This window comes from Tripterygium wilfordii, chromosome 9, assembly GCF_013401445.1.
Source record: "Tripterygium wilfordii isolate XIE 37 chromosome 9, ASM1340144v1, whole genome shotgun sequence".
NCBI lineage: Eukaryota > Viridiplantae > Streptophyta > Magnoliopsida > Celastrales > Celastraceae > Tripterygium > Tripterygium wilfordii.
In genome coordinates, this window is record NC_052240.1 from 14,721,514 (window position 1) to 14,736,815 (window position 15,302).

General features: G+C 39.4%; 1 protein-coding gene across 3 annotated transcripts; it reads right to left on the reverse strand.

Moving 5' to 3' along the window:
- Positions 1 to 1,121: 1,121 nt before the first annotated feature.
- LOC120005848 (probable protein phosphatase 2C 60) lies at positions 1,122 to 13,331 on the reverse strand. Of its 3 annotated transcripts, none has more exons than XM_038855701.1 (12): positions 12,974 to 13,331; positions 12,222 to 12,340; positions 11,280 to 11,343; positions 10,796 to 10,904; positions 10,026 to 10,179; positions 8,917 to 9,042; positions 8,748 to 8,837; positions 8,528 to 8,651; positions 2,919 to 2,995; positions 2,652 to 2,704; positions 2,014 to 2,068; positions 1,122 to 1,677 (listed from the first exon to the last, which is right to left on the reverse strand). In XM_038855701.1, the coding sequence occupies exons 2-12, from the start codon at positions 12,336 to 12,338 to the stop codon at positions 1,459 to 1,461; spliced, it is 1,188 nt and encodes a 395-aa protein (XP_038711629.1). In that variant the 5' UTR covers positions 12,339 to 12,340; positions 12,974 to 13,331; the 3' UTR covers positions 1,122 to 1,458. The 3 variants fall into 3 exon arrangements, with proteins under 3 accessions (XP_038711629.1, XP_038711630.1, XP_038711631.1); XM_038855702.1 differs by lacking the exon at positions 12,974 to 13,331 and adding an exon at positions 12,853 to 12,957; XM_038855703.1 differs by lacking the exon at positions 8,748 to 8,837 and having other exon boundaries at positions 12,974 to 12,998.
- Between the last annotated feature and the right edge of the window lie 1,971 nt (positions 13,332 to 15,302).

Consider the following 15,302-nt stretch of genomic DNA (forward strand, 5'->3'; position numbering starts at 1 on the left):
CGATTTTTATTTGTATGAAAATAATTTTGCATTTGATACACAAAACTTGACAGTATTTATGGTTACTGACAAGTGTAGGAACGAAGAGAGCGGGTTTTGTCTTGTTGTGGCATATCTAAACATCAATGTTTTTCCAGCAACAAGAGGATTTCCGTTGTTGACAAGGCAATCGTCATATGCGATACGCTTGAACACTAACGGGTTGATGAGTGTTGCAGAAGTGAATTGGCCACACTTGAGATGAAGATTAGAAATCGCACACCCGTTTGTGCACGTATTTGTGATCTCCACCGCAAACGTTGGTATTCCACTCGGTAGTTTCTCCATCGGGCTTTGTACGACGCTAATGTCCCTTTCCGAACACGTACCCTTTGCTTCAACTGTCACGTTATTTATACAAAGTTAGATTCGTTAAATGGAATTCTGCATATTTATGATTTTTTTTAAAAAAATAAAACAATTTTGGACCCCGAAAAGGGACTATAGAGGCCACATTTTGTTATCAGGAAACCATATTATAAACGTGAAAAAAATTATTGTAATTGATAAATAAACCTTCACGAGAGCAAAGCAGGATCAGTACTAGTGCTCCAAAGAGGACCAAATTCTTCATTATCATCATAATGGATATAGCTCTGAGTGTTAAAGCAAAACCCTCAAGAAAGAATGAGACGTACAACAAAATAAGTCAAATATATATATATATATATAGTCAAACAATTTATACAACTCAACTAGAACAATTATCCATAAAAGAAACTAATTAGATACTTGGATTTGTTGTCTTTCATGTGAACACAAATCTGGTAAGGTTTTGGTGCACCAGTTGTAGAACCAGCCCACCAACCCCCAATCCATTTATAGTAACACACGCTCACGTACATGAAGTTGAAAACAAAATGTTGCTTTTTACTTTTTACGTATCATATAGCCCACAGGCCCAATACTCGTAATTCAAAATCAATTGGGCGCATCAATATTAATGGGCTTTGGCCCAGTATCCAGTGGGCTCTTGAAGCAGGTTTTAACAAAATGGGTTTCTAGTTTCTACTTTCTAAACCCTTCTCAAACAGACCAGTAAGTATGACCAGAAGCCCATAATAAGCAAAGAAGATGAAATATCAACAAAAACTAAGAAATATTATCCTTCCCATTATAAAAAAAAATACATGGCAGACCATAAAACTGAGACCATTTTGTAACCAAAAGTGCACAAGCATTCTGTCTCCAAATGCCCATACCAACAAGGAAGCTTGCCATGGTAGGGTGATGTCCAAACAAACACACTGTACATCTTTTTATCATATTAACTTGGTAATCATACCTAAAACATGCCCGGCAGCACAAAAAAAAAAACTCGTGTTAAAACATCTACATATACGTCTCTGAACCTGGATTATCAAGGCAAAGCGGGTGGCGGAACTAGCGCCTTTGTGATTTTTGTTATCAGAAGGCAACTCAATTGTGTGTAGAAGCTGTTGATTCACTTCCTTCAGGAGCATCAGCTGGCTTAGATTCTGACGATTGCTCGTCCGCAGATGCATTACTAGTTGTACCCAAGGGTTTCTTAAATTGCACCAAGATCATGGTCATGTTGTCACACCCCTCGCCACTGGCAGTTGATGGTGCCAAACACCTGTCGAGTACTCTCTCACATACAACAGAGAGCTTGCTTTCCTGCATTTGTCAAGGAGAAGTATCTTGATTTAATATCAGGCTATAAAAGCACAAGGCCACATACAACACTCGTGCATCATAAAATATGAACCTTAAACTGAATTTTCTAATAATGAAGGTTTCTTCCATCATCATTGTTAATCTACAGATAATAGTGTTTATGTACACATAATCGAGCATTCCTTCCTAAACTACACTCGCACTTCTCTAAGTGAACAATATTACAATAGTACGAATAGCAGCAGTTATGGTAATAGCAGAAGTAACAAAAAATAAATAAAAGAATGGAATTATCATTTAAAACGAAATTATTAAAAAAAAATAAAAAAATCATACCGTCTTTAGCTGTTCATGAATAAAATCCACTAGTTGTTGGCTTGACATGCAGTCCCTGAAACAATGAACAAATAGAACCATCGACTTAATAGTAGTTAAAACTTGCACCAATGGTGTTCCGTACTAAGAAGAATCACCAAGACCAAATCCCACATAAAGGATGTTCAGAGAAAATTGAAGTCAGTACAGGAATGGATGATGTGCTTATCTAACTTGAGGTGTTGGCCCAAAACCTAATGACTTGGCCATTTCCCCAGAGCAATAAAATGGATTTGTGTGTATAAGAAAGATGACAGGCGGTAAGCAAACACTATGTAATCAAAGCAAAATGATTTAAGCAAAAAGAATTGCAGCCAAAAAGGTACAACAGTAGAGCATTTAGTTAAGACAACAAAACATTATTCAAAATATCGAAATAATACATCACTACGTTGATTTAATGAAAAAAAACTCATAGAAGTATAGAACTCAATTCTCTCTAGCTATTGTATTCTTATGAACATGACAGAACTCTGAATTTCATCTTTTCAGGATAAGTCCACTGATGATGCAGTAAATATTTGCAACCAACTAAAAACAATAACAAACAACAGAGAATCATTGATCCTATCCAGAAATGAAAAGCATAAGATGCGTACCAGATTCCATCACATGCTAGCACAATGAAATTGTCATCGTCACAAAGATCAACCTAATAAGAAACGAGTTCCCAAAAAAATGAGGAAAAAATGAGGTCAGACAAAAAAGTTTACCCTGCATAAACTGATGTTAGATATATAGCATCAAAAGTTGAGATAAAACTGAAGGCTATGAATAGCACCAATGTATCACACATTGCATGAAGTGTGATAGAAATGTGTGTACCACAAAAAATAGATTGTTGAAGGCAAGGACTAAGTACATACCGTGTTTACATCAGGATACGCAGTTACAATTTGCTTTTCAACAGGCAAAAATTTATTCTGCTTGAACTCCATGTCACCTGTGACAGAAAGAAAATCATAGTTGAAACATGAAACCATCTCACATTTGTGCAACCATTATTAGAGTACACTCCGATTGTATCAGGAACGCACTATGAAAATTGGTTTTACTATTGAAAGTAGTTGTTAGAGATGTGTATATTTTAGTATTTTTGTCTTGAAGGGTAGTTTGGTCTTCTCATGAGTTATTGTATATATACTCTTGTATACTCCTTTAGAATACACACACTATTCTTATCTCTATTATCATGGTATCGGAGTAGTTTTTTTTTTTTTCCTACAAAATTTTTTCCTTTCGTGCGGCGGCCCTCTTCTTCTTCTCCGGCGAGCTCACTGCTGTTTGCCACTGTACTCTTCTTCACCGGCGAGCTCCCTGCCGTGCGCCACTCCTCTCAACTCTCTCGGTGCTGCTCTCTGTCTCTCTGTCCAGCTCACCGTGCACCACTGCCCTCTCTTTTTTTTTTTCCGGCGAGCTTCCTGCTGTGCGTTAGCACCACTGCCCTCTCTTTTTTTTTTCCGGCGAGCTTCCTGTTGTGCGCTATTGATACTCTGCTCCCTGCATCTCCGGCGTGATCTCTCTTTGGCACCCTGCTGAGTGAGCGTCTTCAGTCACGGCACCCAGCCAGCAGATCTGTTTTTTTTTTATCTTCTGAAATTGCAGTTTGGCCCTCCAGATTTCTGAAATTGCAGTTTGGTCCATCCAGAATTTTTAAAATTGCAGTTTAGCCCTCCAGATTTCAGAAATTGCAGTTTGGTCCCTCCAGATTTCTGAACTTGCAGTTTAGTCCCTACAGATTTCTGAAATTGTCATTTGTGTTGATGACAACTCTTGGTAGTGATTTTCCTCCCTTGCCGGGGACTGGTTCCTCCGCCACTCGGTCTCTGTCGACTTCTGCTGTTGCTACGCCACTCTCATCCTCGACGACTGTTGGTTTGACCACCTCTGAACTTCCTCGGGATTTTCTTCCCACTTCGACTGATTTTCGGCTCACCGCTGCTAGTGATTGGCCTACTTGGAGTGCCACGGTTCGTAACGCTCTGTTTGGCCGTGGGCTCTTATCTCACGGATGGTCCACCCATTGACTGTTCTGATGATGTTTTAGCTGCTTGGAGTCTTCGGACTAATCGAGTCTCCAGTTATCTCATTGAGTCTCTCGACCCGGCTCTTCGACCTGATCTGGTTACTCAATCTGCCCATGTGGTTTGGAAGTCTCTTACTGCTCGTTTTGTTGAGCGTAGTGGGGCTCGTCAGTATTCTCTTCTTACTCAGGCTGCTGCTGCTCGTCAGGATGATAGGTCTATCCAGCAGTTCTATCAGCACATGCGTGGTTTTTGGCGTGAGTTGGAGGCCTTTCTCCCTGCTGGCAGTCATATTGCTACTCATGTGGCCTTTTGGGATATGCGTCATATGTATGAGTTTTTGATGGCTCTCCGCCCTGAGTTTGGTTCTCTGGTTGGTCAGCTTATACATCGTGACCCCTCTCCCAGTCTTGAGACTGCAGTTGCTGAGTTAGTTGCAGAGGAGACTCGTCTGCGCCTGCTAGGTGGTGTTAGGCCACCTCCCGCACCCTCTAGTTTCTCTGGTGTTCTTGCTGCGGCACCCTCTGGTATTTCCACAGCTCCTTCACCTTCATCTGGTCGTCCTACTTGCACTCATTGCCTGCGGCCAGGTCATACTTTGGATGACTGTTGGAAGCTTCACCCCGAGCGTCGTGTTGGACCTCGAGGTCGTGGTCGCCGTGCCTCCACTCCTATTGCTGCGGTTGTTACTCCTGCACTTCCTTCTCCTGCTTCTGCTATGTCTCCTATTGATATTCAGCAGTTCCAACAGTTCCAGCAGTATCAGCAGCGTCTTGAGCAGATGACTGCTTCCACCAACACTGGTAGCACTCCTGCATCCTCTGCTTTCTCAGCCACTGGTATGTCTAGTACTTGGATTTTTTACTCGGGCGCCTCTCATCATATGACCTCTGATGCCTCCCTGTTGAATGATTGTAGTCCCGCACCTCCTATTTCCTCTATTTACACTGCCGATGGTTCTCCATTGAGAGTCTCTCAGGCTGGCTCTATTACTACCACCTCAGAGCCCTCAGGCCATCTCTCTCTACCCTCTGTTCTTCATGCTCCTCAGTTGAGCATGAATCTTATTTCAGTTGGTGGTATATGTGATTTTGGCTATGATGTTTTAATCACACCCTCTTCTTGTCGTGTGCAGGATCCGTCTACCAGCCGGGTGATTGGCAGTGGTCGTAGAGTGGGTGGTCTCTATCATCTCCAGTCTCTCCACCTTCCCTCCTCGCATCCCAGTTTTTGTGGTCTTGCCTCTCCTACTCCTGATATCTGGCATAGACGATTAGGTCATATTTCTGAGTCGCGACTGAAGAGTCTTTCCCTGTCTGGAGCTCTCGGTCGTAGTTCTTTTTCTGCTTTGAGTCCTTGTCTTGGTTGTAAGCTTGCTAAAGCTACAGCACTCCCCTTTTCCCCCAGTGTATCCCAAACTTCTAGTGTTTTTGATCTATTACATTCAGACATTTGGGGCCCTGCACCTCTCCCTTCTATTTGTGGTTATCGTTATTATGTTTCCTTTATTGATGACTTTACTCGCTATACTTGGGTCTATCTCTTACAGCATCGCTCTGAGATTCTCGATGTGTATGACCGTTTTACCACTATGATTTTCACTCAGTTCGGTTGTCGCATCAAGACACTCCGTTCTGATTGTGCTCTTGAGTACTTGTCTTCTAGTATGCGCACGTTGCTCTCCTCTCACGGTACCATTTTTCAGCACTCATGTCCACACACACATGAGCAGAATGGTGTTGCTGAGAGGAAGCATCGACACATTCTAGAGACTACTCGGGCGCTTCTCCTTTCGGCTTCTGTGCCTCGTTCTTACTGGGCTGAGGCTGTTCTCACTTCAGTAAATCTAATCAACATTACTCCCTCTTCAGTTCTGCCTGGTCGTATCTCTCCTCATGAGCGGCTATTTAGCTCCCCACCTGACTACTCTCGTCTTCGCACATTCGGCTGCACTTGTTTTGTCCTATTACCTCCTCCTGAGCGTTCCAAATTGTCCCCTGTTTCTGCCAAATGTGTTCTCCTCGGTATCAGTGCTGAACACAAGGGTTATCGTTGCTACGATCCCTTGACTCGGCGCGTCCGTATCTCTCGTCATGTCTCATTTCTTGAGGATGTTCCTTATTTCTCCTCGACATCTCAGGATCTTACCTTTCTTACGCTTCCGCCCTCACCCACTCCTGACATTTCTCTTTCCCCTACTCCTGTTTCATCTACATCCATTCTAGATATTCCCATTTCCTCCACTCCCTCAGATTCTGCTCCCACTGAGCCTGATCCTCCATCTTCCTCCTCCTCTTCTGCACCTGATCCCGTTCCCACTGCACCTGATCCTTCATCTCCTCCTCTTTCATCTGGTATTACTCCTTATCCTCTTCACTACACCCGTGATCTTGACTATGTCCCATCTGCTAGTCCTGATCCTACCTCATCCTCCTCGGCCACCTGTACATCCCCTGCTAGTATGGATCCCCCTGCTCCTCGCTATCCTCAACGCGAGCGACGCCCTGTGGAGAGGTATGGTTATAGTTCTATTTCTACTTATGCTCCACAGTTTACTGCTTTTCTTACTGCTCTTCATTCGGAGTCTGAGCCTACCTCATACAGTGAGGCCTCTCAGTTAGTTCAGTGGCAGCAGGCTATGGCAGAGGAGTTTTGAGGCTTTTAGAGAGACTCGGTCTTGGGATGTGGTTCCTCTTCCTGCTGGTGTTAGGCCTATTGGCTGCAAATGGATTTATCGGGTTAAACGTCGCCCTGATGGGTCTATTGAGCGCTATAAGGCTCGTCTTGTTGCTAGAGGTTTTTCCTAGGTGCATGGTATTGATTATGATGAGACATTTGCTCCCGTTGCTCAGATGACTACAGTTCGCACTTTATTGGCAGTTGCTACTGTTAGTCAATGGCCTCTTCTTCAGATGGATGTGAAGAATGCCTTTCTCAATGGTGATCTTTTAGAGATTGTCTACATGCAGCCCCCTCCCGGACTTCGGACTCCTTCTCAGCATGTTTGTCGCCTTCGCCGGGCTATCTATGGTCTCAAACAAGCCCCTCGGGCTTGGTTTGAGCGGTTTCGTCAGGTGGTGACTCAGGCTGGATTTATTGAGAGCTCTCAGGATCACTCTCTCTTTGTTAGGTCATCCCCTCAGGGACGGGCGATTCTGTTGTTGTATGTGGATGATATGATCATTACAGGTGATGATACCGCTGCCATTCAGTATCTTCAGCAACATCTTCAGTCTCAGTTCCGAATGAAAGATCTTGGATCTCTCCGGTATTTTCTTGGCATTGAGATTACTCGTTCTGATCATGGCATTCTGCTATCCCAGCAGAAGTATCTCTCCGACATTCTTAGTCGGGCTGCTCTCTCAGATACTCACAGTGCTGACACTCCTCTTGAGCTTAATGTGAAGCTCCGTCCGACTGATGGTCAGCCTCTTCCTGATCCTACTCGCTACAGGCAAATTGTTGGTCAGCTTGTGTACCTATGCATCACTCGTCCGGATATTGCTCATGCTGTGAGTATTGTGAGTCAGTTTATGTCTGCTCCCAGCTCAGTTCACTATGGTGCTCTTCTCCGGATTCTCAGGTATCTCAGTGGGACTATGACTCGATCCCTGTTCTTATCATCATCTTCGTCCCTCACTCTTCAGGCCTACTCAGATGCTGATTGGGCAGGTGATCCTACTTCTCGTCGCTCTATTACAGGCTATTGTGTGTTCCTTGGTGACTCTCTTATATCTTGGCGCAGCAAGAAACAAAATGTAGTATCTCTTTCGAGCACTGAGGCAGAATATCGTGCTATGGCCACTACAGCTAAGGAGATTGTTCATCTTCGTCGTCTCCTTAGTCACTTGGGTGTCCATATTTCTGGACCAACGCCGATGCATTGTGACAACAGGAGTGCTATTCATATTGCCTGCAATCCTGTTTTTCACGAGAGGACGAAACACATTGAGATTGATTGTCACTTTGTCCGTGAGCAGTTTCTGTCGGATGTTCTCTCCCTACCTTTCACTTATTCTGTTGCACAGTTGGCGGATTTCTTCACGAAGTCTCACACTGTTTCTCGTCATCAGCTTCTCATTGGCAAACTCTCGGTGTTTGACCCACCTTGAGTTTGAGGGGGGGTGTTAGAGATGTGTATATTTTAGTATTTTTGTCTTGAAGGGTAGTTTGGTCTTCTCATGAGTTATTGTATATATACTCTTGTATACTCCTTTAGAATACACACACTATTCTTATCTCTATTATCAGTAGTAATAGAGGCTTTCCACACAATGTTATCTACTGCCTTCTATTGAGAAAGCTCCAGGATACTAATCTGAACTCCTGCTTGGCAGATTCAAGTAAGAACTGTCCTTTAAGCTACTAACCTGGTGTAGACAAGTGTAACAAGAGAGCTAAAACATGAGCCTCAGATGTATCAGGTAACTACAAGGAAGCAGGTAAAGTACCTATTGCTCTTGCGAGATTTAAACTTCCATTTACTCGTCCTGCATGTATGAAGCCACCAGCTTTTAAAATTCTTTCCTTCTCAGCCTCAAGATCGGGTTTATGATCCCTAGATAGATTGTATGCCTGCACCAAGGAGTCACCTTCAATACCAGAAATATTTATCTACTAATAAAATAAAAAAACACGAGGATTTCTTTCTCAAAAGAACATAGAGCATACATGAAGGAAATTAGACACATCAATGCACAAAATTGAGTGTCTCTTCACATTGACATGGTGTACAAGTACTCTTCCGTCTATTTTCAACGTCTATTCAAATAGAAATAATCTTCTTCAGAATATGAGGATTGTGCACCACGATATACCTATAGCATTAAGTAAAAATTACCTGACCCTTTCGAGATATCACACAACGAGAATCACCGGCATTTGCAACAACAAGTTGGTTATTTCTAATAATTGCGACACAGGCAGTGCTCCCAGAGGTTGGTCCAGAAAAATCGGAGTGAGGACCCTGATTAGAGTTTTCAAATTGTGAGTTTTTAATGACAGAGAGCTGCTACAAGATTGCAGAAAAAATAACATAAACCTTAACTATATGACCTACTCAATTTTTCACATATAAAATTTGGCATTTAAAATACCATGCAATGAATTTTAGTTGATTAACTGATTCCCAACTCAAAAGAGGGGGCATAGGATCACCACAACTCATGTTTCAATAAGGCCCTATATTTCCCAAAAGCATAGAAAAAATATAATTATTCTAAGGAAATATACTGAAGATCTAACAAAACAACAACCCAATTGCACCGGATATATACATATAGACATGAGATAATGGCAACATACAGATGAACACATAAAACCTCTGTCAACAAAACATCTGATAAGTTCATAAGGTAAATGTGTCATATCTCATGAATAAAATGAATGTAAAGTATGACACAATAAAAGAAAGGAAAAAATTAGCATGGCTTATGTGTGTGTGCTCCAGTGGAAATCTGCCAAAGATAATCAAGGGTGGGATCAAGACAACTTTAGCAGATATCAAAATGAAAGGAAAAAAAAAGAAAAAAGCACACAGACACACACACAAGGTCAGGGAGCTTTCTTCTAGTTTAACCCCATAAAAAGCATAAAGCAGTTGAAACCAATAGCGTAGCGTTGGGTCTGTCAATGGGGATAACACTAGCACTAGCTAGAGAGAGCTATTTCAATCTCAATATATCATTGCTGAATTTCTGGTTAAAGTGATATCTTAAAATCCAATGAGTAATCATTACCCACTCGAACCCGTTTATAAAGCAGGAAACCAATGGATGAATATAATAATATATACCATGTATGATAATTATCTTTTTTAACTCCTTGATTGCCAAATGCCAAGTAATCAATAGTGCAATACCCCTTCTAGTTAACAACTTAACATGCAACTAATGTATAAATGAAAGATAATAAGCAGTTAAACTCGAGCATACTAGTTCAATCAAATACCTCTTCAAAACCCCAGTCATCACGTTGGTCATTTCCATCAGCACTCCTAGGAGACCATATTAGCCCTTCTATCATGCCCGTAAACTTGTTAATTTTATCTCCCAAAACAGCCAATTCCCGCCATCCTCTTTGCCCACGCATCATCTCATCCATTCTGCAAAACCAAACTGATAGTTTTATAGCAGCTTTGAAGGAATAGGGGACACTGATCAGCACTTAATGTGAAGGGTATGGATAAGAGTAACCAATTAGACACGTTAAGCATTTAACCCAATTGTTTTACGTGACCTCCGTAATGCATTCTGATCCTAGAGTCAGTTCCATAATAAGAAGCCCAGAATTATTATGGCTACAAATCATCAAAATAGTCAAAACCACTGTAATGTTGAATCACTAGTCTACAATAATCCTTCACATCAATCAGAGGCAGAAAAGGAATCACAATTATTACCATTTTACCGATAATGATGATGATAAGCATCCCTGACATTACTGCAGTATGACTATTAATGTAATTCGAACTGTTAAATCATAAAAGTTCTTGATATTTTGATAATCCATAAATGAATAGTGATATTATTTGAGGAACAAAAAGAGATGTTGCAATGGGGACTTCAAATAAAAATACATTATTCGTAGAGCTTGATCCAAGAAATCATAGTATGACTTTGACGTCATCTAATTCATCAACCGCATTAAAAATTAGACATGGCATGGAAAATATAAAGTGAAAACTACAAAATACGAATCAATTGACCAGATGAACTGACCTGAAAAATGATTTCTCAACAGATGTCTCTATATCTCCAGCCGAATATACTTCATTCTTGAGAACCTGCTGATGAAGGTACTTTGCACAGAATTTTGCTACTACCTTCCCTGCAAGTTAGTTTACTGAAGTGAGAGGCAGAACCTAAATTCAAGTCATTATTAATAAGATATATAAATTTACAGGCCTCATTGTAAAAGCAATGAGTTTGGACAGGTACTAAATCCATTTAACAGGAATGCAAGAGCAAATAAATGATGATAAAGCAAAAGTAATAAGCCTTTCACAAGCCTAACCCCTGAACTTTGTAAAGTTATCAAACACCCCAAAATGTCTTTTGATCTACCGTAAACTTCCAAATTTAAGCAGGAGAATGCTTAACTGAAAACTAAAATAGATCAAATCAAATGGTGAAGAAAGACAGGCCCTGTAAGTGAGTAAATAGCAATATATCACTAAATGTATCTGGACATTCAAACTCTTACCTCCATGGCCATCATAAACACCAAAGAATGAAGTGGAACCATCCAGATCAGGAAGTGCAGCATGCTACAAAAAAATAAAAATAGTAACTAACAGCACGTCTGTTTTGTACTAAGAAATTGAAACTGCATCATTTCAAAAGTAACAAAACCGTTCAAGAAATGCTATTGACAGCTGCCACGACAAACATTCATAGAATAAACAGACGAGAGTGCCGAAGAAAATGGTGCACAAGAGCTTCAGGAAAACCCTTGTCATGTCTTTGCAAGATCCGTTGTTTGCACAAGAACTCGATTTTAGAAAAAGCAAACGCAATGGAAATTAAGCTAATCTGCTATAATTAACAATTGAAATTCACAGGCGACTTTCATTAGGTGTTTGATGTATTTGGATTTCAATTTATGAATTAGCTAACAAATAGGATGGTCCAATTCCTACAGAATCTATCACTAAATAGCCGTAGACAGGCAGCAAAAAGGGTTTTCCATAAGGTGGGAAATGAAACTATAAGCCCCACAAGTGTTTGCAAACAAGTGATTGACTGATAATGAGCAAGGATTAGCCATCTTTCTGCTAAACAAGTAAACATGATACACTGAACTCATCTTGATTTGAAAATTTTTATGTCTACAAAATTTTTAAAAAAAGGCAAAGGGAAACAACACCCGAGCACATAATATGTCTACAAAGTATCTTAAGTAAATTGCAGCTTGTTGTTCATTCATTTAACCACATTCATTGATTGATAAACGATCACTATAAGTCAGACTCAATGAACGAGTTTATAATTAAGTAGAGGCAATAGGGAGACAATCTTTTGAGACATCTCATCTGATTTAACTTGTTTTCAGATTACTAGATAATGCAAATACCACAAGAAAAAGATGGGAAAACATCACTCAAAAGTATTTACAACAGGTATAAATGATCAACGGGCTACTTACAGCATCTTCCATGGTTGCACGCCATCCTTGCATGGATGATAAACCATATCGTAGCTTTTCATTCTCACCATCTTCTGAGGATTTCTCAGTTTTTGGGGAGCTCAGATATATGCCCATCTCTATCAGAAGTTGAACAAACACTTGTTCAGAGAACAATAATAAATAAGGGAACTAACAGTTTCAGTACCAAAGAAAGACCAAAAGTATAAGTCAAAATATCTACTTCTGTGGGCAGTACCAACTGCAACAACTATGTTACTCCAACCCTAATGCTGCTAGGTCTGATTTTTTGCACATGTAAAGAGAAAATTTGGAACTGGCAAAGCCAATCCAATCAAGGATACTTCAAGAATTAAATGACTTACAATTACGATAATAAACATCTATTAAGAATCTAAGATCAACATGAAGCGGCCAATAAAATGAAAAAACCAGATGCTCATTTGAAAAGAACTAAGTAAATACTTCAATAGCTGAATAAATCAAGATTTAGATCCGAAACACCAACAATCGGATATACTTAATGATGTTAAAAGTTGAGAGATCCAGATGCTGACTTAATGGAAATAAAACAAAATAAATAATATCTGAAATGGCAATATTCACTAAATGAACATAGAAGATATATTACACTAACAAAGGCTGTCTCGAACTACAAAACCTGAGATTCCCAGATGCCCAATTTGAAATACACTCACAAAACAATACAGATTCTCACAATAAAGTAGGAATCAAAAGTCAGAGATACTTACATAAAATTGCCGGATATGGGTCTCCGTAGATATTTCAAATATCAATTATTCAAAACCCAGGGAAAAGATCAAAAAGATATAGTTCTTTTTTTTTTTTTTTGTTCCTTTCCAAAACTAAGAAAAACCATGACAAGAATAATTTTCAAGGCATCATAACATTGCTGACTTCAACAAGAGAATTAAGAGAGCGCAGCAAATATAGAGAATAATAAAGTGAAGCGATAAGATCACGAAAGAGAGAGTCAGATAATAGAGAATGGAAAAAAGAGAGGACTTTTGAAAGAACTGGTGAAACAGGGAATTAAGAGAGGAGATGACGATGGTGACTCTTCGACGGCTTTTACCTTCCTCCTCCCTCCATCTTCTTTACATATGTTTTACAGCATTTGATGAAGTAAATGCTGTAAAACATTAAAGATGATATAATTTGATATTGACAATAACTTCCATTGTCCGAATGGAGTCTTGGACGTTATTATTTCATTTTTTTGGGTCCAAACAGTACCAATTATCAACATGTACTGTATATATTATATATATGTATGTTCTATTATATATGAGCCTTGAATGAATATAGAAAATAATAATGGACTGGGTCGATTGCTTATTAGTGTCTTGATTGGTTTCATTATAGCCACACAGACAAAAAAAAAAAGGACCACCTTTTTAAGGCATGTTCTAATGTACCAAATTTAATGTCAATTTTATCAAACAAACAAACATGTCTCCATCAACCCAAATATCTTCTTACATCCATCAACGAAGAGATAGAGAGCATGTAATAAGATAATTACAGAAGACCCATTAAACCCTTTATAGGTTTTGGCATTTTTATTTGGTTTTGATGGACCTAAACTTAAACTTCACTTCAACAAAGAACGAGAAGATATGCTTAAATAATTAATTAATTGATAGAATAAATATTATTTTAGTAACCCTCTTTACGTGGGCAAATATAACCACGGAACAACACAATCTTTGGATTCAATGAACCCAATATGGGCCATATCTGCTGAATTATTATTATGTTCTAAAAGGATGAGGTGTCTAACTCTAAACAATGTAGAATCAAATCTTTTGTAATGTTCATGAAGAAATAAAAATGAAAAAAAAAATAAATAAATATAATGTATCATGTTTGGATGCTGATCTGTAAAGCAAACTGGCCTGTCTCCTACCCTTCTTTTTTTTTGTAAAATAAACATTTTCAATTCCATGACCTTATTTCGTCGATAATTTGTATGTTATTTTGGCTGCAGACGGAACCCGGAAATCACAAACGAGCATGCCACTCATTGATTTATTTTTTCTTCCTTCTAATTTACTCCAATATGAACAAATTGAAAAGTCAACAAATTCAGATATTTATCCAAACCGAATGGGTTTGGGCACCGACAGAATTTCGGTACTGGATAATTGGATATCAAGGCCAGGGTATGCCAAGAGCGGCCCACTACAGTTTTGGGCCGAAGCTTTCAAGCCAGCCCAAAAAATAGAATATTTGGACTCTCCAAAGTCGCTCCAGACAGGTGATTGAACAAATTCCATTGTCAAAACTTAGGGAGCCGATATTTGCACACATATTTAAACTCACTACACACATTTCTCTTAAATATTTAAATATATAAAATTATCCTTTTATATGAAATTACCTTAAAACCTATTTGTTTTGTATACCCATATTTTTTTAGAACAATTAAATTGAATTAAACTTTCATCTCTAAATTTTTTAATTAAATTTATTATACAAATAATCACATGTCCTCTCCTCAACCTACCATCTTCTCCTAATCTCCCATATTCTCCTAATCTCCCAGTATCATCTTTGACATATGCATTCCAATACCTCCTAATGCTCCATCAATCAATCCATTATTTGTCCTTTTCCCATACCCTCCATGTCCAAGGACAATGGCTCGTCTCTTTTAGGGGCATCGAATTATGTCTACAAATAATGAAAAAATAAGTTTTAAGAAATTTCAGAACAATCGACACAAATGGGTTATTGTCAAGATGCATTCATTTTATTTCACTGTATACTTTATGCCAAGTCAGCGGTTGCAGTCTTTGAGCAACTAATGAAGCTTAATTCATTCAAATGAGGAGGTACTAGTGGGAGAGAGAACATTCATGGTCTCGCCTCTTAGCCCAACCTGTTCGAAGGAGACACGAGTTCCAGTTGGATAAATTCTTTGAACAAGAATTTGAACAGTGAGAAATACAGAGGTTAGATCCACAATCTGGTATGCCTATTTCTACCGAGACTAAGATCCAAAGGGAAGGTGAGCCTAAGGCAAGGTCAGATTTCGCAGTTGGTGACATATCAAGT

Bases quoted from the DNA above. Each gene is read 5' to 3' on its own strand.
- LOC120005848 (XM_038855701.1), bottom strand. From the start codon at position 12,338: ATGGGCATATATCTGAGCTCCCCAAAAACTGAGAAATCCTCAGAAGAT. The intron at 2,996-8,527 runs GTACTTTACCTG...TTTCTGTCACAG, and splicing joins AAATCTCGCAAGAGCAATAG to GTGACATGGAGTTCAAGCAG. The intron at 2,705-2,918 runs GTATGTACTTAG...GTTTCTTATTAG, and splicing joins CGTATCCTGATGTAAACACG to GTTGATCTTTGTGACGATGA.